General features: G+C 47.1%; 1 protein-coding gene across 5 annotated transcripts in view; it reads right to left on the bottom strand.

The window, feature by feature from the left end:
• Positions 1-24662, bottom strand: part of CHFR (checkpoint with forkhead and ring finger domains) — a 36220-nt gene that overhangs the window by 10692 nt on the left and 866 nt on the right. For 2 of the 5 annotated variants that reach the window (XR_011385104.1, XM_002722484.5), the window contains exons 3-11: positions 21321-21420; positions 17964-18073; positions 17042-17101; positions 16682-16891; positions 11478-11645; positions 5993-6152; positions 5145-5299; positions 4851-5013; positions 1136-1278 (exon numbers count right to left, since the gene is read on the bottom strand). Coding sequence is in view for 4 of the 5 variants with exons in the window: in XM_002722484.5 (XP_002722530.2) it covers positions 1136-1278; positions 4851-5013; positions 5145-5299; positions 5993-6152; positions 11478-11645; positions 16682-16891; positions 17042-17101; positions 17964-18073; positions 21321-21420 (1269 nt within the window). In the remaining variant the exon portion in view is untranslated. Of the gene's footprint in view, positions 1-1135; positions 1279-4850; positions 5014-5144; positions 5300-5992; positions 6153-11477; positions 11646-16681; positions 16892-17041; positions 17102-17963; positions 18074-21320; positions 21421-23062; positions 23116-24662 lie in introns of all 5 variants that reach the window. The other 3 variants (XM_070065701.1, XM_002722485.5, XM_008250023.4) reach the window with 3 other exon arrangements.

The raw sequence follows: 24662 nt of genomic DNA, 5'->3' as shown, positions 1-24662 counted from the left end.
CCTGGGAAAGCAGTAGAAGATGGCCCAGACACTTGGGACCCTGTACCCACGTGGGAGACCCAGAAGAAAGCTCCTGGCTCCTGGCTTCAGATTGGCACAGCTCCAGCTGTTGTGGCCAACTAAGGAGTAAACCAGCAGATTAAGACCTCTCTCTCTCTCTCTCTCTCTCTCTCTTTGCCTCTCCTCTCTCTGTGTAACTCTTTTTTAAAAAAATTTTTATTTATTTATTTGAGAGGTAGAGTTACAGACAGTGAGAGGGAGAGACAGAGAGAAGGTCTTCCGTCCTTTGGTTCACTCCCCAGATGACTGCAATGGCCGGAGCTGCGCTGTGTTGTGACTGTTGTGACCCAGACAAACCTGGCGAGGGACAGGCAAACCCAGGACCAGGGCTGAGCATCTACACTGACTAAACACTGCCTTGCCTCTTCCACCCACAAGCTCTACAAAAGCCACAGAGATGCTTAGGAGTGTGGCTCTGACAGACTTTTCAGTCAGGACGCTGGGATGTGCTCAGGCTAAGCAGTGGCTAAGAGGCCAGGGCCCTTGAGGGCCATCTTTCCCTTCTGCAGGAACCATCACGTGAACAGGCTTGAGAACTACAGAGTCCACTGCCCTGCCCATCTCTCCTTTGCCTTTTTTTGCTGGCATCAGAGGCCTGTTGGAAACTGGCCACTGAATAGAGAACATTTAGGGCAGCTCTTGAGATATGAGGTAGCTCATGGTAACATCACCACTCACTACTGCAGAGAAGTCAGTCTTTTATTTGGTGGTCAGATGTATGATCATCACATCGGTCTAACAAACCCCACTGAGGGACCTCAGCTACCCTGAAGTCGCAGGCTAGAGAGACAGCAATGCTTAGAAATAGAACTGTTAATTCCCGGGAGTGTCCAGGAAAGGAGACCCACAAATAGTTATTTAACTTCTTGGTCCAAATTTGATTATGAAAAGAAAGCCAAGAGAGATGTGGGTGGAAACAGTGAAGCAAGAGAGAGGACAGCAAGAAGCACCAGAGAACATGTAGCCTGTTGGCTAAGCTGCTTGTGTGAGTGTAGCGAACCACAAGGACCGCGAGTAAGGGTAATAAGGAGACACCGTGGAGGAAAATGCCCGCAGGAAGGCAGAGCTGTCTCACCTGTGGTGAAGCTGGCGGACGTGGATGGTGAGTCTCCAATGGCCTGTGGGGCCCCCAGTTCAGTGCCAGGTGCTGGGCAGGGAAGGGGCTGCACCGCCTGCCTTCTGTACTCGGGACACTGTCGGCACACGATGTATGGCTGACTGCAACAAAAGCACGTGCAGAACTGGAGCTATGGAGGCACAGGGCCGAGCAGTACTCACATGCCATAAAAACAGTGATTCTCCCTGTACTGGCCTCATCCCCCTTCCGGCCTCAGCTCTGTCCTTGCTCAGTTTTATCCCTACCAGTACAGGAAGGGGTAAGGTCAGACCCAGAGGAAGCTCCTGGCTCCTGGCTTCAGATCAGCACAGCTCCAGCTGTAGCAGCCATCAGGGCAGTGAACTAGTGGATGGAAGACCTCTCTCTCTCTCTCTGCCTCTCCATATCTCTTTGTAACTCTTTAAAAAAAATAAATCTTTAAAGAAAAAAAAAGCACCCACAGAAAAAATACATATAAGACTTTTGTCTCAATTAGAGAATGCCTTTCTAAGCCTGACACCAATGGCAGGAATCAATGAGGGATGAGCCAGAAACATCTCATTAGAGAATCAAAACATAGTGAAAAATTTACTCAGTCTCTCTCATGAGCAAAAAGCCAATGAAAATGACACTCCCCTTTCCTCCTAATAAACTGGCAAAGCCCCTGTATGCATTTCATACAGGCAGCTCTGGTGGCCTTTCCGACAGGCAGCAGAGTGACATACCTATCAGTAGACTAGCAAGCTGTAATTCCTGGTCATACTCTTAACTTGACCCTGTGGGGCCAGTGTTGTGGCGTAGCAGGTTAAGCCTCTGCCTGTGATGCTGGCATCCCATATGGCACCAATTCAAGTCCTGGTTTCTCCACTTTCAATCTAGCTCCCTGCTAATGTGCCTGGAAAAACAGCAGAGGATAACCCAAGTGCTTGGGTTCCTGCACCCACATGGGAGAAACTCCTGGTTTCAACCTGGTGCAGCCTCAACTATTGTGGCCATCTGGGGAGTGAACCAGAAGGTGGAAGACCTCTCTAACCCTCCCTCTCTATCTGTAACTCCACCTTTCAAATAAATAAAATAAATATTAAAAAAAAAAAAAAAAAAAAGGCCGGAGCTGTGGCATGGTGGGTATGGCCACTGCCTGCGCATGGTGCCAGTGTCCTCCTGGTTTGGGTCCCGGCTGCTCCACTTCTGATTCAGCTCTCTGCTGTGGCCTGGGAAAGCAGAACAGGATGGCTCAGGTCCTTGGGACTCTGCGCCTGTGTGGCAGACTCAGAGGAGGCTTCTGGCTTTGGATCAGCTTGGCGTCAGCTATTGCAGCCATTTGGGGAGTGAAAGATGGAGGATCTCTCTCTTTCTCTGCCTTTCTCTAACTCTGCCTTTCAAAAAAATAATTAAAAAAAAAAAAAAAAAAACTTGACTACTTCACTTTGGATATGTGTACAAATATAAACTGTTAACATTATTTCCAAATTCAAAATGTTGGGAATGTCACAGAATCCTACGTGCATTATTATCCCATCTTTATAAAAGTATTGATTTATTAGTAAATGTTGTTCATTATTTAAAAATACATGTATGGGGCTGGCACTGTGGCACAGCAGGTTAATTCTCCACCTGCTGTGCCAGAATCCCATATGGGTGCTGGTTCTAGTCCCAGCTGCCCCTCTCCCAATTCAGCTCTCTGCTGTAGCCTGGGAAAGCAGTAAAAGATGGCCCAAGTGCTTGGGCCCCTGCACCCATGTGGGAGACCCAGAAGAAGCTCCTGGCTCCTGGCTTCGGATCGGCACAGCTCCAGCCCTTGAGGCCATTTGGGGAGTGAACCAAAGGACAGAAGACCTTCCTCTCTGTTTTTCCCTTTCACTGTCTGTAACTCTACCTCTCAAATAAATAAATAAAATCTTTTTAAAAAAATAAAAATAAATACATGTATGAATACACATATGTATGGTGAGATGGATAGAATAAAATTTTGACATTGAAGTGATTTTTCGTTTCCTTCTTTTGGATTGTTGCTTGTTAAATTTTGTAAAATCAGTGATAATAGGCCAGCATTGGCTTAATAGGCTATTCCTCTGCCTGCGGTGCCGGCACACCGGGTTCTAGGCCTGGTCAGGGCTCTGGATTCGGTCCCGATCACTTCTCTTCCTATCCAGCTCTCTGCTGTGGCCCAGAAAGGCAGTGGAGGATGGCCTGCATGGGAGACCAGGAGAAACACCTGGCTCCTGGCTTCGGATCAGCGTGGTGCGCCGGCCGAAGTGCACCAGCCGTAGCGGCCGTTGGGGGGGAGGGGGGTGAACCAACGGAAAAGGAAGACCTTTCTCTCTCTCTCTCTCTCTCTCTCTCACTCTCTCTCTCACTGTCCACTCCGCCTGTCAAAAAATAAAAAAACAATGATAATAAGTTTCCTTTCTTTGGGGGTCGGCGCCGTGGCTCACTTGGTTAATCCTCTGCCTGCAGCATCGGTATCCCATACGGGAGCCGGGTTCTAGTCCCGGTTGCTCCTCTTCCAGTCCAGCTCTCTGCTATGGCCTGGGAATGCAGTGGAGGCTGGTCCAGGTCCTTGGGCCCTGTACCTGCATGGGAGACCAGGAAGAAGCACCTGGCTCCTGATCGGAGCAATGTCAGCCGTAGCGGCCATTTGGGACTGCACTGTCTCTCTCTCTCACTGTCTATAACTACCTGTCAAAAAAAAAAAAAAAAAAAAAAAAAAAAAAGATAAAAGTTTCCTTTTTTAAAAATACTATCTTTTTAAATATCAGGGCCTTGATTCAAAATTCAAGTCCTGGACTTGGGAGTTAGGAAACATCACCATAGCAGCAGATAAAATAAGGCCTCCTAGAGCTGTATCTTGTCAGCCAGGGAACTGTGCCTTTTCAGCAACCATATCCTGATAAATGACATATATTGCAATTTATGGTGTCAGATTTTGTGGTCACTAGATAAGCTACAAAAATTAAGTGTGCTTAGGTGAAGAAAAAATTAATTATGGCCTTACATCACAGCTAGCGCATCAAGACCCATGAAGGGCCGGCGCCACGGCTCACTAGGCTAATCCTCCGCCTTGCGGCGCCGGCACACCGGGTTCTAGTCCCGGTCGGGGCGCCGGATTCTGTCCCGGTTGCCCCTCTTCCAGGCCAGCCCTCTGCTGTGGCCAGGGAGTGCAGTGGAGGATGGCCCAGGTGCTTGGGCCCTGTACCCCATGGGAGACCAGGAAAAAAGCACCTGGCTCCTGGCTCCTGCCATCGGATCAGCGCGGTGCGCCGGCCGCAGCGCGCTGGCCGCGGCGGCCATTGGAGGGTGAACCAACGGCAAAGGAAGACCTTTCTCTCTGTCTCTCTCTCTCACTGTCCACTCTGCCTGTCAAAAAAAAAAAAAAAAAAAAAAAAAAGACCCATGAGGAGGAGTCTAAGCGTTTGGGAACATGGGAGAGAATCAGACACCTGTCACAGTCCCAAAGGCTTACATTGCCAGCTGCCATACAGGGATCAGCCAGTCCTTGCCACACTGCTCTGTGAAGGTGCTCATACTACACCCAACATCAGGAGACAGGGTCCAGCCATAAAGGAGCCTGGCTGCTACGGGACAGAGCCAGGGCTCAGGCAGTATGCTGCCTACCCCACAGTGAACTGTGCATCAGGCTACTAACTACATCTCCAGTTCCCAATGCCCATTCTGGGCCTGGTGCAGGGTTTACCTAATGTCCGAGGATTCACTGTCAACATCTGACAGCTCCAGCAGGTCCTCTGAACTGCCCTCCTCATCAGAGAAGGACCTCCTGACTTTGGGCTGCAGCATGTCTTGAGTGATTTTATTCCTGGCATCCATACTTCGCACATCTTCTTCACTGCGACTCTTGTCTAGAATTCAAAGGAGACAGCACCCTTCACTAGCAGTGAGACAACCACAAGGACACAGCCTAGATGCTCAGAGCTGGGCTCATACCCCCCATGTCTCCAGCAGGCAGGGGTCCAGTGGCTACCCCACTTGCCTGGGTGCTGGATAAGGTATGCTTCCACGAGGTTGTTGAGGATGTGGTTTTTACAGATCCGCTCCACAGGACAACGGCAGGTGGGACACAGGGCTGAGCGCTCCATCCAGCCGGAGTAGCAGGCTGCGCAGAAGGTGTGCATGCAGGGCTGCAAACTGAGGGATAAGAAGGACTTGTCTCGGGACAGTGTCCTCCACAGATGCTCAGAAACAGCTACAGATTTGCCAGTGACTCTTGGATGGAGGTCTGCCCCAGGCCCAGCCTGGGTCCCCGTCAAGGAGTGTGGGACCCACCCATCATCCAACCTAAAAACCAAGTCTTGGCTAATACTGTGGTTTACTGTGTTTTCAGGAGGATTAGAGGAGTGCACTGTGACTTCAAGGACAGAGAAGCAATGGAGACATCGAGCACTTTTAGATCAAAGTTGGAGAAGCTCCAATTCTCCAATCCCCAGAGAAAAGCAAGGGCAAAGCTCTTCCTCACTCACTCCTGGGACATTCATTCAATGGTAAATATTGGGTTTCTTTAAATAGGAAATGCTTAAACCTCAGTATAGTACATCTAAACTGCTGCAAAGTAGAGGCCGGGTTCACCAGGTACCAATGACCCACGTCACTCAAAACTGCTGCTATTGAAATCTTTGGATTTTACAGCCTCAGTGTATAGGCTCCAGGTCTTCTCTTCGCTGAGTATGCAAATAGAGTGAATACATTAACCTCAGAGGATTCCACAACAAACAGGACCCAGACACTTGTTTCATCCATAGCCCCCTCTTCCTTCTGGATGAAGGATGCACGTGGCCCAGGCTGCTCCCTGGGAGCCAGCCTGGGGCAGGAGCTGGGACGCACCTCACGCAGTCATGCAGCAGGTCCTGGCAGATGATGCACGTGAGCGTCTCCTCCATCTTGTCTGGCTTCACGGCTGTAGCTCTGACATCCTCACAGACAGTCTGAACGTTTTTACACTGGTCTGTGGCCAACAACTGCAGGTTTAGGTCAAGCTCCTCATCTGTGAGACAAAAGACAAGCCTGACTGTTGTAAGCGAGGAGAAAATAAATGGAGACTCTCTGTCCTAGGATAATCTTAGCTGGTGGACACAGAAAGTTCTCAGAAGTGAAAACACACCATAGCACTGTTGTAAATGTGTATTATAAAGGACATTTTTAACAAGGCCCAGAGGGGCCAGTGCTGTGGCATAGCAGGTAAGGCCACCGCCTGCAGTGCCCAGAATCCCATATGGGCACCAGTTCAATTCCTGGCAGCTCCACTTCCGATCCAGCTCTCTGCTATGGAAAGCAGTAGAAGACAGACCAAGTCTTTGGGCTCCTGCACCTGCATGGGAGACCTGAAAGAAGCTCCTGGCTTTGGATCGGCACAGCTCCAGCCATTGTGGCCATCTGAGGAGTGAACCAGCAGATGGAAGACCTCTCTCTTTCTCTCTGCCTCTCTGTAACTCCACCTTTCAAATAAATAAAATAAACCCTTAAAAAAATCTTTTAAAAAATAAATGAATGAAGTAAAACTTGGGGGTATCATAAACATCTCCTGACTTGATTGAGGCAATAACGATGACCTACATTAAAAAAAAGACATTCAGGAAGTATGGTTAAGAGATAAAGACCAGCTGTCCAACAGTACTTGTGTATAAATCAATTTGGGTTTAAACCAGGGGTGGGGAATGTCTGGCCCATGGGCCATATAAATCCCACAAAACCATTTAGTCTGGTCCTGACAAGGCAACTGCAGGTGGGACATAAAACTGAGTAATTCTATATAGCAGGCTAATTTTTTTTTTTTTTTTTTTTGGACAGGCAGAGTGGACAGTGAGAGAGAGAGAGAGAGACAGAAAGGTCTTCCTTTTGCCATTGGTTCACCCTCCAATGGTCGCCACACTGCGGCCGGCACACCGCGCTGATCTGATGGCAGGAGCCAGGTACTTATCCTGGTCTCCCATGGGGTGCAGGGCCCAAGGACTTGGGCCATCCTCCACTGCACTCCCTGGCCACAGCAGAGAGCTGGCCTGGAAGAGGGGCAACCGGGACAGAATCTGGAGCCCCGACCGGGACTAGAACCCGGTGTGCCGGCGCCGCGAGGCGGAGGATTAGCCTAGTGAGCCATGGCGCCGGCCTGCAGGCTAATTTTTAAATTTATAATTTTATGGCTCGAGAATGATGCCATAAATATCCAAATGGATTTTTAAACAATCACATCACACACAGAGCAAAGTGAAGGAAGGCACGGGACTCTCTAAGATGCCAGCAGAAACTTTACATGTGTTCCTTCTGGTACAGTTTTATGTTTTTATAATGCTCATGTATTGGTCATCATAGATCAATTTTTATTTTTAAATGTTTATTTATTTATTTGAAAAGCAGAGTGACAGGAGAGACAGAGAAAGCAATCTTTCATCTGCTGGTTTACTTCCCAAATGCCTGCAAAAGCCACAGCTAGGCCAGGGCAGAGCCAGGAGCCAGGAACTCCACCCAGGTCTCCTATATGGGTAGCAGGAACCTAAGTACTTGGCCCATCGTTTCTCAGGTATTAGCAGGAAGCTAGATGGGGAATGGAGGTGGGGCTTGATACTGGCACTCTAATATGGATACAGGTGTCCCAAGTGGCTTAACCTGATGTGCCACAAATCTTATCCCTCAGTTTTTATCTACATACCATTTAAAACATGAAACATTTAGAACAAAGGTAGTAGCCATCCTCTGCCCCAGTGTCTCCTCACCTCCTTTTTTGAATTTATTTTAGCTGAAAGGCAGATACACAGAGAGAAAGAGAGAGAGAAAGAGAAAATCTTCCATCTGCTGGTTCACTCTCTAAATAGCTGCAACGGCTGGGGCTAGGCAAGGCTGAGGCCAACAGCCAGGAGCTTTATCCAGGTCTCCGACATGGGTACAGCAGCTAGAAGACTTAGGTCATCTTCTGCTGCTTTCCCAAGCACGTTAGCAAGGGGCTGGATCAGAAGTGGAACAGCCAGGACACACACCAGCACTATATGGGATGCCGGGTGAGGCAGCAGCTTCACATGTTATGCCACGATGCCAGCCCCTCAATTTCACTTGAGTACATTACTTTTGTGCCTTTCAGTTGATTTTCCTTCCTATTATTTTGTTTTTCTGAACTACAGTGTATCTTTTATCAATTTTAGACATCATCTCCCAACATTTATTAAGGTATAGAAGTATTTTGACCCAAAACCTCTTTCCCAATATTATTAAACATAACTGTTGGCTTATTATATTGTATTTACAATATTGTGCTTATGTAAACTATGTTTTGGCTGAGCTAGGTAAAATACTAAAATTAAGTTTCCTTACATGATTTTTCATTTTTACTGACACTAACAACTGCCTCATTTTTATACCAACTTTTCCTGTGTAACAGTTGCTGACTTTTGCACACCCTCCTCAAGGTAATCCCTCAACTTCCCACTCTCTTTGCTCCTGAGGGTCCTTTCCCAGGCCCTTCCTGTACCACTGCCCACGTGCTGGCCACACTCGCCCTGCTGCACAGCCATCATTCCACTCCAATACGTTTCAGGAGCTTTGTCACTTGGGCTTTTTGTTTTCTGTTTTTTGACAGGCAGAGTTAGACAGTGAGAGAGAGAGACAGAGAGAAAGGTCTTCCTTCCGTTGGTTCACCTCCCAAATGGCCGCCACAGCCGGCGCACTGCACCGATCTGAAGCCAAGAGCCAGGTGCTTCCTCCTGATCTCCCATGCAGGTGCAGGGCCCAAGTACTTGGGCTATCCTCCACTGCCTTCCCAGGCCACAGCAGGGAGCTGGACTGGAAGAGGAGCAACCGGGACAGAATCCAGTGCCCCAACCAGGACTAGAACCCGGGGTACTGGCGCCACAGGCGGAGGATTAGCCTAATGAGCCGCGGCGCCACCCTAACTTTGGTTTTTGAAGTGCATATTTGTCTCTAAGTCATCTTCAATGTGAAGTTCAAACTGTCACTTAAATAAAAACATATTTTGGGGTGGGCATTTGGCACAGTGGTTATGGTCTCGCAAATGCCATATGCAGGGTGCCTGGTTCAAGTCCCAGCTACTCTACTTCCAACCCAATTTCACACTAGTGAGTACCCCGGGAGGCAGCAGAGGATGGCTCAAGTTCTTAGGTCATCACCGCTTCATGAAAGTCCCAGAATGAGTTCCAGGCTCCTGGAAGCAGCAACTGGAATCTTCCCAACGTCTGGCACAGCCCTGGCTGTTGCAGGCATTTGGGAAGTGAACCAGCAAATGGAAGATCTTTCTCCTCTTTCAAAAGAAATGAAAATAAATACATTAAAAAAATTTTTAAAGGGTAACATTTTGGGGGCTGGCATTGTATTGCAGTAGGTTAAGCCACCACCTGCACTAGCAGCATCCCATATAGGCACCAGTTCTGAGTCCTGGTTACTGCACTTTTTTTTTTTTTTTTTTTTTTTTTTTGACAGGCAGAGTGGACAGTGAGAGAGAGAGACAGAGAGAAAGGTCTTCCTTTGCCGTTGGTTCACCCTCCAATGGCCGCCGCGGCCGGCACGCTGCGGCCGGCGCACCGCGCTGATCCGATGGCAGGAGCCAGGAGCCAGGTGCTTTTTCCTGGTCTCCCATGGGGTGCAGGGCCCAAGCACCTGGGCCATCCTCCACTGCACTCCCTGGCCACAGCAGAGAGCTGGCCTGGAAGAGGGGCAACCGGGACAGAATCCAGCGCCCCAACCGGGACTAGAACCCGGTGTGCCGGCGCCGCTAGGTGGAGGATTAGCCTAGTGAGCCGCGGCGCCGGCCTACTGCACTTCTAATTTAGCTCCTTGCTGATGCACCTGAGAAAGCAGTGGAAAATGGTCCAAGTTTTGGGTGCTGCACCCATATGGGAGACCCATATGGAATCCCAGGCTGGCTCCAGCCTGGCCCAGTACTGGCCATTGCAGCCATTAGATAATAAATCAGTGGATGGAAATGTTCTCTCTTCGTCTCGCCCTCTCTAACTCTGACTTTCAAATAAATATGTAAATTTTTCTTAAGTTAACATTTTTAGAAACCATTACCAAGACAGAGGATTAACATCAGCTCTGTGATTTAGAATGCAGCTTCCCAACCAAGAGCACATCAGCCGGTGGTCAATAAAGCTTTATCTGGATCATGAAAACATTAAGAAAATGCTGAGGGAGCAGATGATCGACCTAGCAGTTAGAAGAAGCCAGTTAGGAGGAGCATTCCCCATACTGGAATGCTTGGGTTTGAGTCCCAGCTCCACTCCTAATTTCTGCTTCCTGCCAAGGTAGAGCCTGGGAGGCAGCAGTGACGGCTCAACTGGATTCTTGCCATTTATACAGGTGACCTGGATTGAGTTCCAGGCTCCAGCTAAGAACCCACCCTAAAGCCACTGCGGGCATTTGGGAGGTAAATGAGAGTTCTCTCCTTCTCTCTATCTGTTCCTGTCTCTTAAATAAACAAGTAAGACAGTGAAAATACCACAAAATGGTTTACCAAGTTAAATTTTTTTTGACAGGCAGAGTTAGTGAGAGAGGGAGACAGAGAGAAAGGTCTTCCTTTTTCCACTGGCTCACCCCCGAAATGGCCACCACGGCCGGCGCGCTGCACTGATCCAAAGCCAGGAGCCAGGTGTCTCCTCCCGGTCTCCCATGCGGGTGCAGGGCCCAAGCACCTGGGCCATCCTCCACTGCCTTCCCGGGCCACAGCAGAGAGCTGGACTGGAAGAGGAGCAACCGGGACAGAATCCAGCGCCCCAACTGGACTAGAACCCGGTGTGCCGGCGCCGCAGGAGGAGGATTAGCCAAGTGAGCAGTGGTACCAGCCTACAAAGTTAATTTTAAAAGTTAATGGTTGGGGCTAGCACTGTGGCGTAGCAGGTAAAGCCACCGCCCGCAGTGCTGGCATCCCATATGGGTGCCGATTCAAGTCCTGGCTGCTCCATTTCCAATTCAACTCTCTGCTGTGACCTGGGAAAGCAGTAGAAGATTGCCCAAGTCCTTAGGCCCCTGCACCCACATGGGAGACCCAGAAGTCTTGCTCCTGGCTTCAGATTGGCTCAGCTCCAGCCATTGGGGCCACCTGGGGAGTAAACCAGTGGGTGGAAGACCTCTCTCTCTCTCTCTCCCCCTCTCCTCTCTCTGTTTAACTTTCAAATAAATAAATAAATCTTTAACAACAACAAAAAAGTAAATGCTCAGATATCAACGTAAAGCAGGGTTCACATTCTTCTGCAGGAAATGAGGCCCTTGTTGAGGGCACCAGCCAGCACAGCACAGAGCACCAGTTAGTGCTGGAAGGCTCCCCAGGAACTCACAGGAAGGTGAACACACAGAACCATAAGATCCTAACCTCCTTTCATTTTCTTTTTAATGGGCTCGAAGTCCTCCTGATCCTGGGATTCTGGCAAAGAAAAGGATGCTCCTTCTCTGTCTGAGAGGACTGAAGCCACACTGGAGACTTCATCACTTGCCACAAATGGACCACATCCTTTCAGGGAGATGCCTGCACCTCCGGACCCTGTAGAGGGGACAAACAAGACAGATTCTCATTTACGCGCTTCAGAAGGAAAGCATGTTACGTAAAGTGTCCCTACTTTAAATCATGTGCAGTTTGAAATCTAAGACTCCCTAGTTCAAGAGTGATGCATGGCTACTAGAATTACTCGTTCACTCAGAGCACATGCCTCCAACGCACTGTTACTACTGTGCTCGGGGAGCCAGGAGCAAGCAGCACATTCACAGGGGAAGAAGAAACACACATCTGGGACTGGGGTTAGCTCCTGAACACAGAATCCAACACGAAGCAAATCCACATGGCAGTAATCACATAACACACATTATGTCGTAATTGGTGTTAAAACAGATCGCGTGAGATAGAGACACTTCAAAACAGGGATGCACAGGCCGCTGACCGAAGAGAGGATGGTGGTAAACATGAAAAAGGAAGGAGGGAGAGCAGGAAGCTGTAGACAAAGTCCTGCCTTACATGAGCAAGAAGTATAAGAACAGTCGCCATGAGCTTGGCAGAAAGACAGGTAAACTTTCCAGTAGCCTCAATCTTAATGGAGACCTAGTATACGACCCTAGAGTATAATATGTACACAGTTTATAATACTCAACTCATCAATGTTGCTTCTTGAAAACAGAAATTGGTCTCTAGTAGCAAAATGAATTACTTTGGGAACAAGTTCACTTGTGTACAATGGGAAAAGAGCTTTCTGGGTTGGCTTTGGTCCTAGTACTTGCTTGCACTATGCTCTGGAGCGTTCTCTGTGCCCAGCCAGGCTTCCCATCTCCACAATGAAGATGACAAGAATGGTACTTCTCTGACAGCTGTGGGGCTGAAAACCTGCTACCAACTTACAAAATCATCTGGTGCACTACCTTATGTTTATAGGTATTCAGGCAGTATTAACTATAACTATTTGGTTAGTGTGTCTACACTTGGGACACAGATTTTTAGAAAATTATATATGCAATTTATGAAGGTATCACTCTTTCAACAAATTAAACATTATCAGAAAATTAATAAAACACTTTAACTCAGGCCACACACTGTGCTACGCACATGAATGGAATAGAATAGAAAATAATTTTACTGGTAAAATAGGTTTATTTATAGGCCAGAGCTGTTCTGTGCTTAATTTCTGAAGAGCTTCTTACAAGATCCAGAAAACGCATACTATGGAGCTACAGTCATGGCTTGTCTTTTCCAGGCAGGCAGTTGGAGAGGTGTCCTCAATCCAAAATACTTTTAACTTTTCTCCTTATTTGTGTTTGTTGTACTGGAAATGCTCTTAGGCTACAATGCAGTGAACTGAATGTTCGTATTACTTGTGCTTCTTTGAGTTATCATCACAAGGGGTGTGCCATCAGGTGTTGGAACTGCTGTGGACAGTCAGTAACATTTCATTTGTGCTCGTGTCTGTTTTAAGGAACCTGGACAGAAACGTGAAGGGTACACAGGTCTAGAGAACTGTAGAACTTCAACCATCCAGGTGGTCAATAAAATGGCATGGCAAGCATTTTTTTCACTTGTGAATTTGAAGTGATGTTTGTTGTTGTTGTTTTTAAAAGACTTATTGACTTGAAAGAGAGTTGGCCGGTGCCACGGCTCACTGGGCTAATCCTCCGCCTTGCGGCACCGGCACACCGGGTTTTAGTCCCGGTCGGGCCGCTGGATTCTGTCCCGGTTGCCCCTCTTCCAGGCCAGCTCTCTTCTATGGCCCGGGAGTGCAGTGGAGGATGGCCCAAGTCCTTGGACCCAGCACCCGCATGGGAGACCAGGAAAAAGCACCTCGCTCCTGGCTTCGGATCAGCGTGATGCGCCGGCTGCAGCACGCCAGCCACAGTGGCCATTGGTGGGTGAACCAACGGCAAAAGGAAGACCTTTCTCTCTGTCTCTCTCTCTCACTGTCCACTCTGCCTGTCAAAAAAAAAAAAAAAAAAAAAAAAAAAGAAAGAAAGAGAGTGAGAGACCGAGAGAGAGATCTTCTACCCACTGGTTCATTCCCCAAATGGCCATAATGGACAGGGCTGGGCCAGGCAGAAGCTAGGAGCCAGGAGCTTCTTCCGGTCTCCTACATGAGTGGCAAGAGACGAAGGACTTGGGTCATCCCCCGCTGCTTTCTCAAGTGCTTCAACAGGGAGCTTAGATCAGAAGTGGAGCAGCCAGGACCAGGACTCGAACTGGAGCCCATACAGGATGCTAGCACTGCAGGTGGCAGCTTAACCTGTATCCCACAGTGCCAGCCCCCACAGTGATGTTAAAACAGAGGTGAACTCAAAGGGCCTTGGAGTAGGTAGAGTTACACTTTGGTATAAACCCTTTCAGTCGCTGGTCTGGACCAAGCTGTTCATCTTATCTCCAGGAGTGGTGGGTGAAGACTGAACAGTGCTCACTGTCCACAGGCCATTTTTCAAGTAAGCAACTCTACTGAGCATCCAACGATCTCTTTCACGGGTGCCCCCCACGGCCACATCAACACATCCAAATGATACTCTTCAGACAGCTAGAATGTCATTCATCTGAGAAGAGAGGATCTTCTGCTGAGGAGTTGAGGCTTCTCCAAAGGGACGGAGGACAGACACTATGAGGCCTCGAGGAAGGTAACAAATAAGGAGGGGTGACTGTATTACAGAGGAGTATTAGGAAGTAAAAATACCAGATTAACAAAAATGGAAATAGGTTCCGATCGTATGGAAAGACTTTCAGTTCTGAGAAGGCGCGCTGAGCCCCCATGCCTGCTGCTCTCCTCCCAAACCCCACTACAGCACTGAGAGGTAGAGAGCAGCACCAGGTGGCAGAGTCAAGGAGATGGAGGGAGCAGTCTTCTGAGACAGACTTCTCTTACTGTGCTGATCATCTGACGGGGACTTGGAACAAAAGTCCTTTTCCAGAGGCTCCCCTGGCTCCTGCCATGCAGTGTGCTTGTGATGTCCAAAGCTTTGGCAACGAGCTTGGAAACTCAAGACAAAAAGGCAGCACGGAACAGAATGTGAAGTTCTACCTGGGATCTGAGAAGGCTCTTCTGTCTCAAATCTGCAGACTGCTATACAATGTGAGAATAGGAGACCAAGCATTCTAGGAATAAACAAGGATCATCCCTAAATTTGGGTGGGAAAAAACTATAAAACTTCACTAAAGAGCATCAGAGAACTTAACAAACAGGGGAAAATACCATTTTTAGGAATCTCAATTCTTCCCAAGTTGCAAATCTAATTTTTTTTTTTTTTTTTTTTTTTTACAGGCAGAGTTAGACAGTGAGAGAGACAGAGAGAAAGGTCTTCCTTTTCCATTGGTTCACCTCCCAATTGGCCCCTATGGCCTGCGCACTGCACCGATCTGAAGCCAGGAGCCAGGTGCTTCTTCCTGGTCTCCTATGCGGGTGCAGGGCCCAAAAGCACTTGGGCCATCCTCCACTGCACTCCCTGGCCACAGCAGAGAACTGGACTGGAAGAGGAGCAACTGGGACAGAATCCGGTGCCCCAACCAGGACTAGAACCCGGGGTGCTGGCGCCGCAGGCGGAGGATTAGCCAAGTGAGCCGCGGTGCTGGCCGCAAATCTAATTCTAATTTTAATTTAATTTAATTTATTTTTTGACAGGCAGAGTGGACAGTGAGAGAGAGAGACAGAGAGAAAGTTTTCCTTTTGCCGTTGGTTCACCCTCCAATGGCCGCCGTGGCTGATCCAATGGCAGGAGCCAGGTACTTCTCCTGGTCTCCCATGCAGGTGCAGGGCCCAAGGACTTGGGCCATCCTCCACTGCACTCCCTGGCCACAGCAGAGAGCTGGCCTGGAAGAGGGGCAACCGGGACAGAATCCGGTGCCCCGACCGGGACTAGAACCCGGTGTGCCGGTGCCGCGAGGCGGAGGATTAGCCTAGTGAGCCGTGACGCCGGCCTCTCAAATCTAATTCTAAAGATAATCTGAAAGAAAACTACACCCGTATAGCTAAGAAAGTAAACTAAAAAAATTAGTATATATAGTGTGACCCAATTTTGGGAATATATATGTACACACAATCCACTCAACACCTACGAGAAACGCATCATACTGCACCTAAATTGTCTGAATTTTTTCCAATGATTTTGGAGGAAGGTAAAAAAAGTTCTTATGGTAAAGAACAGAATACATACAAATGGCTTTAAATAGTATATTACTCTGGGCCGGCGCCGCGGCTCACTAGGCTAATCCTCTGCCTGCGGCGCCAGCACACCGGGTTCTAGTCCCAGTCGGGGCTCCGGATTCTGTCCCAGTTGCTCCTCCTCCTGTCCAGCTCTCTTCTGTAGCCCAGGAGTGCAGTGGAGGATGGCCCAAGTGCTCAGGCCCTACACCCGCATGGGAGACCAAGAGAAGCACCTGGCTCCTGGCTCTGGATCAGCACGGTGCACCGGCCGCAGCGCATCAGCCACAGTGGCCACTGGGGGTGAACCAACGGCAAAAGGAAGACCTTTCTCTCTCTCTCTCTCACTGTCCACTCTGCCTGTCAAAAAAAAAAAAAAAAAAAAAGTATATTACTCTGGACGAACACTGAAAACATTACACCAAGAAAAACAAGTCAGTCACAAAAAGACCATATATGATGATTCCATATATACATAAAGTCCAAAATAGGCAAAAATCTAAAGACAGAAAGCAGAATAGTAGTTTCCAGGGGCTGGAGGGAGAAGCAAGAGAGGAATTACTGCTATTGAATATGGATTTCTTTTTGAGGTGACAAAAAAATGTTCTGCAATTATGGTAATGGTTGCATGGCCCTGTCAATGTGCTAAAAACAACCAAGTGAACTCTTCAATTGGGTGATTTTTATGGTATATGAACTCTCTCTCAATAAAATCATGACTAATACTCGGTGTGGACTTGACCTGCAGCATTTCTCTTGGGGACAGAATAAGTCAGTATGTACTACAGAAATCTCACCACCAACAGCCTATGCAATTCTTTTGTGGCTCACCCGTCTCTGTAACAATACAGGTAAGTATCAATGAACAAAAAACTATGCAACTATCACTGTGACCTCATGAGAAGTGAATAGAAACTCTCCACCTCACCGGAACAGGAGGAATGCTCTCGCCCTGCAGAAGTAGGCTCCATGGAAGAGGTAGAGGCCGTGGGGAAGAGGTCCGATGTCGACGTTGATGGCTGTGGTTCCTCAAAGCACGCCTGAGTTGGGGGTGACGATGGTGGGACCTGGGCACCATCACCTCGCCCTGTACCTGAGGTATCTTTGGTCATGTGGAACACATTTTCTTTATTAGCTTCTGTAACCACAAAAGGAGCAGGAGCACACACTCAGGGCTCAGGTGGGCACCACTGCTTCAGGGAAGACATTCCAGTGGGGCGAGCGTTCTTCTCTCAAGAATTCAAAAGGCTTGCATATGCATCCACATCTTTGCTACAATCTCACTTACCAAAGGATTCCTGTGTCATGCCTTGCCTTTCATTTAAAGATTCGTACAGGTATGCCACATCTAAAAGGAAATTAATCAAATCAGAGAAGTGGTAGCCACGTATATAGAACTCATTTTTCTCGTTTCCTCCATCATTTCACAGTCTGTCTCTACTGAATATCTGGACTTAGCAGCCAGTAGCAACATATACCTATTTAAGAGATTTCAAACAATGATCCAAAATAGCTTTACCAATTAAAAAAAAAAAAAAAAAACCCTGAAGGGACAACGCCTGGCATCCAGAGGTAGACTAAGGTAAAAGATCTATTCTCTGTTCATAATTTCAAACTTCTATTAGGAATAGACACAAGATCTTTCTGTGTGGCAAGAGGCTGGTTTTGGTTATGTTGAAGACAACCTAAAGAACAATATCCCTCTTCTTCCTCACCTTCAATAGTCTCTAAACATTTATAGGTGCCCTTCAAAGGACTCCCACAGCTCTCCCTGTCCTAATTCATTCTTCCACAAACATAGACTCCTGAAGCTGGGAAGGTCCTACTGGAACCCAGTCTAATCTTGGCTGTCTCTTGGAAAGTCTCCAAAACCAGAACCATCAGTGACCTCCAAGCTCCTGCTCCCAGGTTTTCTTCCCCACAGCTCTGATTCTTCCCACACATCGCTCCTTGCTGCCATTTTGAGACTTACTCCCATGTTCTTGAAGCCTGGCTCCAACTGTAAAGTCAGCATGCCACTCTCCAACAGACAGCATTTACACCAAATCTATATAAACAATCAGGGGAGTGCTGCCAATGGTAACATTCCCACAGGAAATACATTTCCACAGCTTCTCTTTCTGAAGATACTTCGCAGGGTCAGCTAGACTTCCCCACGGTACACTGCCTTAGGCATGTGTCTAACCCCAGTAACTGCTCCTCTCTCTTACTGTGTTCTGGTTCATTCTTCCTGTACACCAAATAGATGACATCCCCAGTCTGTAAAGGACAAGTCTGCTTCTTAACAACCTTCAGCTTATTAATTACTGTTCCATTGGTGCTGTAAAGAAAACAAAAATACAAGTTATCCTAATTCAAATACTTTGGAATTAAAAAAAAATTTCTAAACTATCAGGAAAGTAGCTCAATATCACCATTTTTAACATACACAAAAAATGGTAAAATTATTAAATGGCACACTTACAGTTCTCTTAAGAAAAACTTGCCCATTACTTCCTTACTAACAACTATATCACCATATCACCTGTCCTAACATTTTTGCTGTTCCAATGCCAGGTTCCTTCCCATTGCCTCCTGGTAGATCTGAAGCCTCATCGGCAGCACCACCCTTTCATTTCCAGCCACTCTCGGGGTGCATCCAGCACAGGTTCACTCCCTCCCTCCAACAGTCATGACCTCCATCAGTTCATTCCTCAAATAACCCCTCCTTTAAGAGATGCATTCTGGGATGAGACAAAATAAATGCTGGGCTAGCAACTGAAAGAGGACATGGTGTGCACACTCAGAACCTGTGGTCTTGCTGGGGAGTCAAGTCAACTGGAAGAGGCCAGGGCAAGAGTTCTAGGCATGAGGGGTGATGGGGACAGACAAGAGGCACTTCCCAGGGAGGGCCTTCTGAGTGGAGACCTGGTAGGAAAGCAGGAGTTAGCTGGATGACGACAATGAGGCATGGTACACTGAACAAATACACCAGGCTTTCAAATAGCCATACGCCTTTCTCTAAAGGGTCAGAGAGTAAATAGCTTTGGTTTTACCATCACATGGTCCTTACTAAAACTACTCTGCCTTGCTGTTACAGCCCAAGGGCAGTCAAGGACAGTGCAAAAATAAATGTCCATCGCGACATTCCAGTAAAATGTGTAAAACAGGCAGCAGCAGCCACAGTGTGCTGACTTCAACTTCAATTATCACGAGAGCTAGGGCTCCTGCCTCCAAGCTTTGCCTCATTATCCATTCTCACACTCTTTCTGAACAAACAAAAATGTGACTATTTCACTCTTCTGCTTATATTCCTTCAGTGTCTTCTCATTGCTGTTAGGCTAAAGTCCAAAGTCTAATTTGGCTTTGCCATTCACCATTGCTGTGACCACCTAAGATCTGCTTACACCTCTGAGCCTCCAAACACGGGGTTCCTTCTGAATGACTCTCCTCTTTCCCCTCTAGCCTTCTTCTGTCGAGGAACAAAGGCCTCTGGGAATAGAAACCGCAGGAAACGGATTTTCCCCGAGGGGCTTCCAGAAGGAACCAGGCCTGCTTAAACTTTCACTTTGGCCCGATGAGACCCATTATGGACTCTGGACTTCCACTGCTATAAGATAGTAAATTGTGCGTTTTTAAATTTTGCTTATTTTAGTTTTATTCAAAAGGTGAAGAGAGAAACTGACATAGAGACAGACAAAGAGGGGTCTTCCATCTACTGGCTCACTTCCTAAATGTCCATAATAGCCAGGGCTAAGCCAGTCAGAAGCTAAGAGCCTGGAAATCCATCTGAGCCTCTCATGTAGGTGGCAGGGACTCAAGTATATGAGCCATTACCTGCTGCCTCCCAGGGTGTGCATTAGCAGGAAGCTGGACTGGAAGTGAAGGAGCTGGGACTAGAACTAGGCACTCATATATGAGATGCAGGTGTTTCAAGCAGCATCTTAACCACTGTGCCAAAAAACCACCCATTTGTGTTGTTTAAGCACTGGGATTGTGGCACTTTGTTATAGCACCCCAGGACACTGATGGTGTCATACAGCCAGTGTGGGGAAGCCAATCCCTGATGCAAGCAAGACAGCTCTGGATCTCTACACTGTGCTGCCAGCTTGCTCTGCTACACACCGGAGCAGGGAAAGAAGGATCAGTCTTTCCTAATGAATCTATTCCCAGTTTTCCGTCCCTGCACTTGTTAGTTCCCACAGTACCTGATGCTCATAAAAATAAAAAAATCCAAGGCTGGCGCTGTGGCATAGTGGGTAAAGCCACCACCTGCAGTGCTGCATCCCATATGGGCACCAGATGGAGTCCTCACTGCTCCACTTCCAATCCAGCTCTCTGCTATGGCCTGGGAAAGCCCTTTACTTCCCTGCACCCACATGGGAGACCCAGAAGAAGCTCCTGGGTCCTGGCTTCATATCGGCTCAGCTCCAGACATTGCGGCCATCTGGAGAGTGAACCAGTGGACAGAAGATCTCTTTCTGTCTCTACCTCTCAAATAAATAAAATAATAAAAAATAAATTAAAATCCTCAAGTGGGAAAGGTACATACTGCTGCTTGTACCAAGTTGAGAATAGACACACTCCCTGTCAAGAAACCATCCCAAGAAAATACACAAATGCAAAGTGTGCAGAAAAGTCACTTCTGTGTTGTCACTTATAAAAGAACAAAATCAAAATCAGTATCTACCAGGAAGGAAAGCAACAAACACATTATCAAAAGATGGTGTTGGGGCTAGCACTGTGGCACAGCTGGTGAAGCCGCTGCCTGCAGTGCCAGCATCCCTATGGGTGCCAGTTCGAGCCCCATTGCTCCACTTCCAATCCAGCTCTCTGCTATGGCTTGGGAAAGCAGCAGAAGATGGCCCAGACACTTGGGTTCCTACACCTAAATGGGAGACCTGGAAGAAGCTCCTGGCTCCTGGCTTCAGATCAGTGCAGCTCTGGCCATTATGGCTAGTTGGGGAGTGAACCAGCAGATGGAAGACTTTCTCTCTCTCTCTCTCTCTGCCTCTCCTTCTCTCTTTGTATAACTCTGACTTTCAAATAAATAAGTAAATCTTTGGGAAAAAAAAAAAAGATAGTGCTGACATGGTACACTCTCTAAAACTTTTTAAGTGATAAAAGCAGATATGGCAATAGTAATATGTATAATCTCATTTATGCAAAATAAATATACTTACAAACCTATTTTTAATGAGTGGGACTTTTATACTAATTAGGTTATTTAAGAACTTACTAATTTTTAAAGAAAGATTTTTTTGACTTGAAGGAAAGAAGTAAAACTTGAATAGGTTTTTCAAGAACCAAAAATTTACCAATGTCTTTCAAGTCTTATTTCTGAGTTATGTCTGTTTGAATTTGAATTTGAGAGTTGTACACACCACTAAAGAATCACAGAATATCCCTCACTGGAAACCAAAACACACATCTTCTAATACTCTGAGAAACTAATTAACTAGTACATTAAGGAAAACGAGCAGAGTTCTCTCACATTTCCTCAGCCATGGCACAAAGCATACTCCCTTCAAAAGTGAAACTTTGTAAGCTTCAAGAGGAAACAGAAAAGAAGTTCAGCAAGTGCTCACCTGGTATCTTCCAGTGTCACCTGACCAGATTTTTCATCCACGACAAGTTTACAGTGGTCTCCAGAGACCAGTTTATTGCTGGGAAACGAAAGGTCACAACCTAAAACAGAGAGGGTAAGAGGACACTGCAGACAGCTATGGGTGTGATCATGTGGGAACCTCATTTTGCTTTTTGTTTTACTGAAGTATTGGCTTTGAATGTAGGGTCTCCACCATACATACTTAAGGAAACATTTGATCAAGCAAAACATGAAGAAATTTACAAAGCACCTAAGTTTAGTTAGTCCAAAGTCAGGGGCCAAGGACTATGTTCTGAGCCTTCTTGAAACCCCATTATGTAAAAGATGCCCCGTTTACTAAAACTGATCACAAAGTGCTGTCTCCACGCAGGAAGTGGGAAAACTGGAACTTTCACACTCTGCACAACGGTCTAACCACTTTAGAAACAGTTTGGCAGACTCTTACCAAGTTTAAACTCTCACTACATGACCCGGCAAATCTACTCCCAGGAAATTAGCTAAGAGAAAGAAAACTGTAAAAAGACCTGTTATAGTTGCTTTATTTCCCATGGCCAAAAACAAGAAACTATACAAATGTCCATCAGCTGGTAGCAAAGGAAGGCACATCCAAAGAATGGATACCATCCAGCAACAAAAAGGAACAAACTGCTGCACATGCAGCAGTCCAGAGCTAATCTCAAATGCACTGTGCCAAGGACAAGAAGCCAGACACAAGAGACTGTAGGAGGACACTGCTGACTCCACTCAGATGACAGTCTGAAAAAAGCAGAACTACGGAGATAGAAACAAGACCAGTGGTTTCCAGGAGCCAGGGCAGAGGGAAAATGACTGTAATGGTCGTCATATTTCTGAAAACTCATGGAACTGAAGACCAAAAGAGGTCAACTTTATCATGCTAATTACACCTCCATTAAAATGAATGATTAAAAATTGACTTGTGCAGTCTATATTATCAGAAGTACTTTATTGGGGCCGGCGCTGTGGCACAGTGGGTTAACGCCTGGCCTGAAGCGCCAGCATCCCATATAGGCACTGGTTCGAGACTCGGCTGCTCCACTTCTAATCCAGCTCTCTGCTGTGACCTAGGAAAGCAGTAGAAGATGGCCCAAGTCCTTGGGCTTCTGCACCCGTGTGAGACCGGGAAGAAGCTCCTGGCTTTGGATCAGCGCAGCTCTGGCCGTTGTGGCCAATTGGGGAGTGAACCATCAGATGGAAGACCTCTCCCTTTCTGCCTCTCCTCTCTGTAACTTTTTCAAATAAATAAATCTTTTTTTTTTTTTTTAAAGTACTTTGTTACACTTATCCCAAGTGAGTGTCACCTCAGGTAGCAATCTTCTCATCCCACTGAGCCTAACTGCCAGTATGGCCTCCCTGTAACCCGACTCAGTGCCTGTCCCTAACTGCGTCACAGCGGTGGTTAAGAGGGATCTCACCTGCTGGAGCACGAGCATTCTAATTCAGAATGGAGACACTTTATGCTACAGCCCTACTTTGGCACTGGCGCTGCATGCCGTGAAATCTCCTGCACGGGTGGTGCATTTCTGCCACTCCCTGAACATGGGGAGCTCTTTGGGCAGGTGCAGTTCTTGGATCCCTCCCTAAGTATCAGCGCACTGTTCCCCAAAATTATACCTTGCATGCGGCAGCCTTGCAGACTGCTTTAGAAAATAACTATGATCCAGTTTTACAACTATTACGGCCTGAATGTTAGTAATTCCTTACAGTTTACATGCTGCAGTCCTAATCCTCAACATGATGGTGTTTGGAAACAGGACCTGTGAACAGGTGATAAAGATTAAATGAGGTCATGGGGCGGGACTCTGACCTGACAGAACCAATGCTCTTTTAAGAGGAGTATGAGAAACGAGCTCTCTGTCTTTACCATGGAGGACACAGCGAGAGCAGCCATCTCAAGCCAGAAGATGGCCCTCACCAGGAATCCACTTGGCTGCCCTGCACTTGACCCGGGACTTTCCAGCCTCGAAAACCATAGGCAGCAAACTTTCGTTGCTTCAGCCAAGCAAAATGTGGTGTTTTATTACAGTAGTATAAACAGAATAATACAACAACCTTTATGTGCTCTATGGTAATATAATTAATACATTCACTGAAAGCATTTCTATTAATAACTCAGCAACATGTTTTTTGCTATCTTAGCTGAACAAGTAATGTAGTATCTTAGCATGTATAATAATGAGTAAGGTTAAGTGCTAACTCAAAACCAGGCTCCTTCTCAGTAGTTCATGTATGAGATCATGTAACCCTCACAGCAACTCTACCAAGTAGGTACGAAGGCACAGAAAGGTGTGTTGTTGGCCTAAAGCAAGTTATAAGTTGGTAAAGGGTTGAAAAACTAAGTAGCTTGTCTTCACGGCCTCCACTCTTCTCCCCCCTGCCTTGTGTATCAATAAAAAACAACACATTTTGGGGACTACATTGTGGCATAGCAGATAGGGCTGCAGCCTGCAATGTCAGCTTCCCATGTGGGTGCTGTTTCGAGTCCCGGCTGCTCCACTTCCAGTCCAGCTCCCTGATGATGTGCCTGGCAAAGCGGCAGAGGATGGTCCAAGTCTTTAGGCCCCTACACCCACGTGGGAGACCTGGAGAAAGTTCCGGCTCCTGGTTTTGGACCCGCCCAGCTCCAGCAGTTGCAGCCATCTGAAGAGAGAAGCAGCAGATGGAAGATCCCTCTCTCTCTTTCTGTTAGTTTCAAATATACAAATCAAAAAAAAAAAAAAGTTTTCCAAAACTTCTAATGATATGCAAATACTTTCAAAGTTGTAAAAAATAATTTACCTTGATATTAGAATTTAAGACAGCACAAAAAAATTGTCAGGGACAATAACAGTGTAAAATTAACTTTAAAAAAAATCTGTTGGGGGGTGAGAGAACTTTCTCCCATGTGATTGTTTAAATTCTTAGCTTCTCATATTTGCTGAATAAATGTTCCAGAAGTCAGGACTTGAGATCTTCTTTAATATTAGCACCACAATTATAAATTTCCCCCTGAGCACTGATTTAGCCGCATCCCATGCGTTTCGGTATACTCTTTTTTATTTAAACACCACAGTTTCAGAAAGAAGAAAAAGAGAGATCTTCCATTCACTGGTTCACTCCGCAATGGCTGCAAAGCCCAGGGCTGGGCCAGGCCAAAACTAGGAGCCAAGAGCTTCTTCCGGGTCTCCCACGTGGGTGCAGGGGCCCTCATCTTCCGCTGCTTTCCTGGGGCGTCGGCAGGGAGCTGGATCCGAAGTGGAGCAGCGGGACATCAACCGGCTTAAGCCCCTCCTCCACAGGGCTGGCCCCAGCGCATTCTATTTCG

This window comes from Oryctolagus cuniculus, chromosome 21 (assembly GCF_964237555.1).
Source record: "Oryctolagus cuniculus chromosome 21, mOryCun1.1, whole genome shotgun sequence".
In the NCBI taxonomy this organism is placed as follows: Eukaryota; Metazoa; Chordata; class Mammalia; order Lagomorpha; family Leporidae; genus Oryctolagus; species Oryctolagus cuniculus.
Note: the sequence above shows the minus strand (reverse complement) of the source record. Positions and strands in the feature narration are given on the sequence as shown.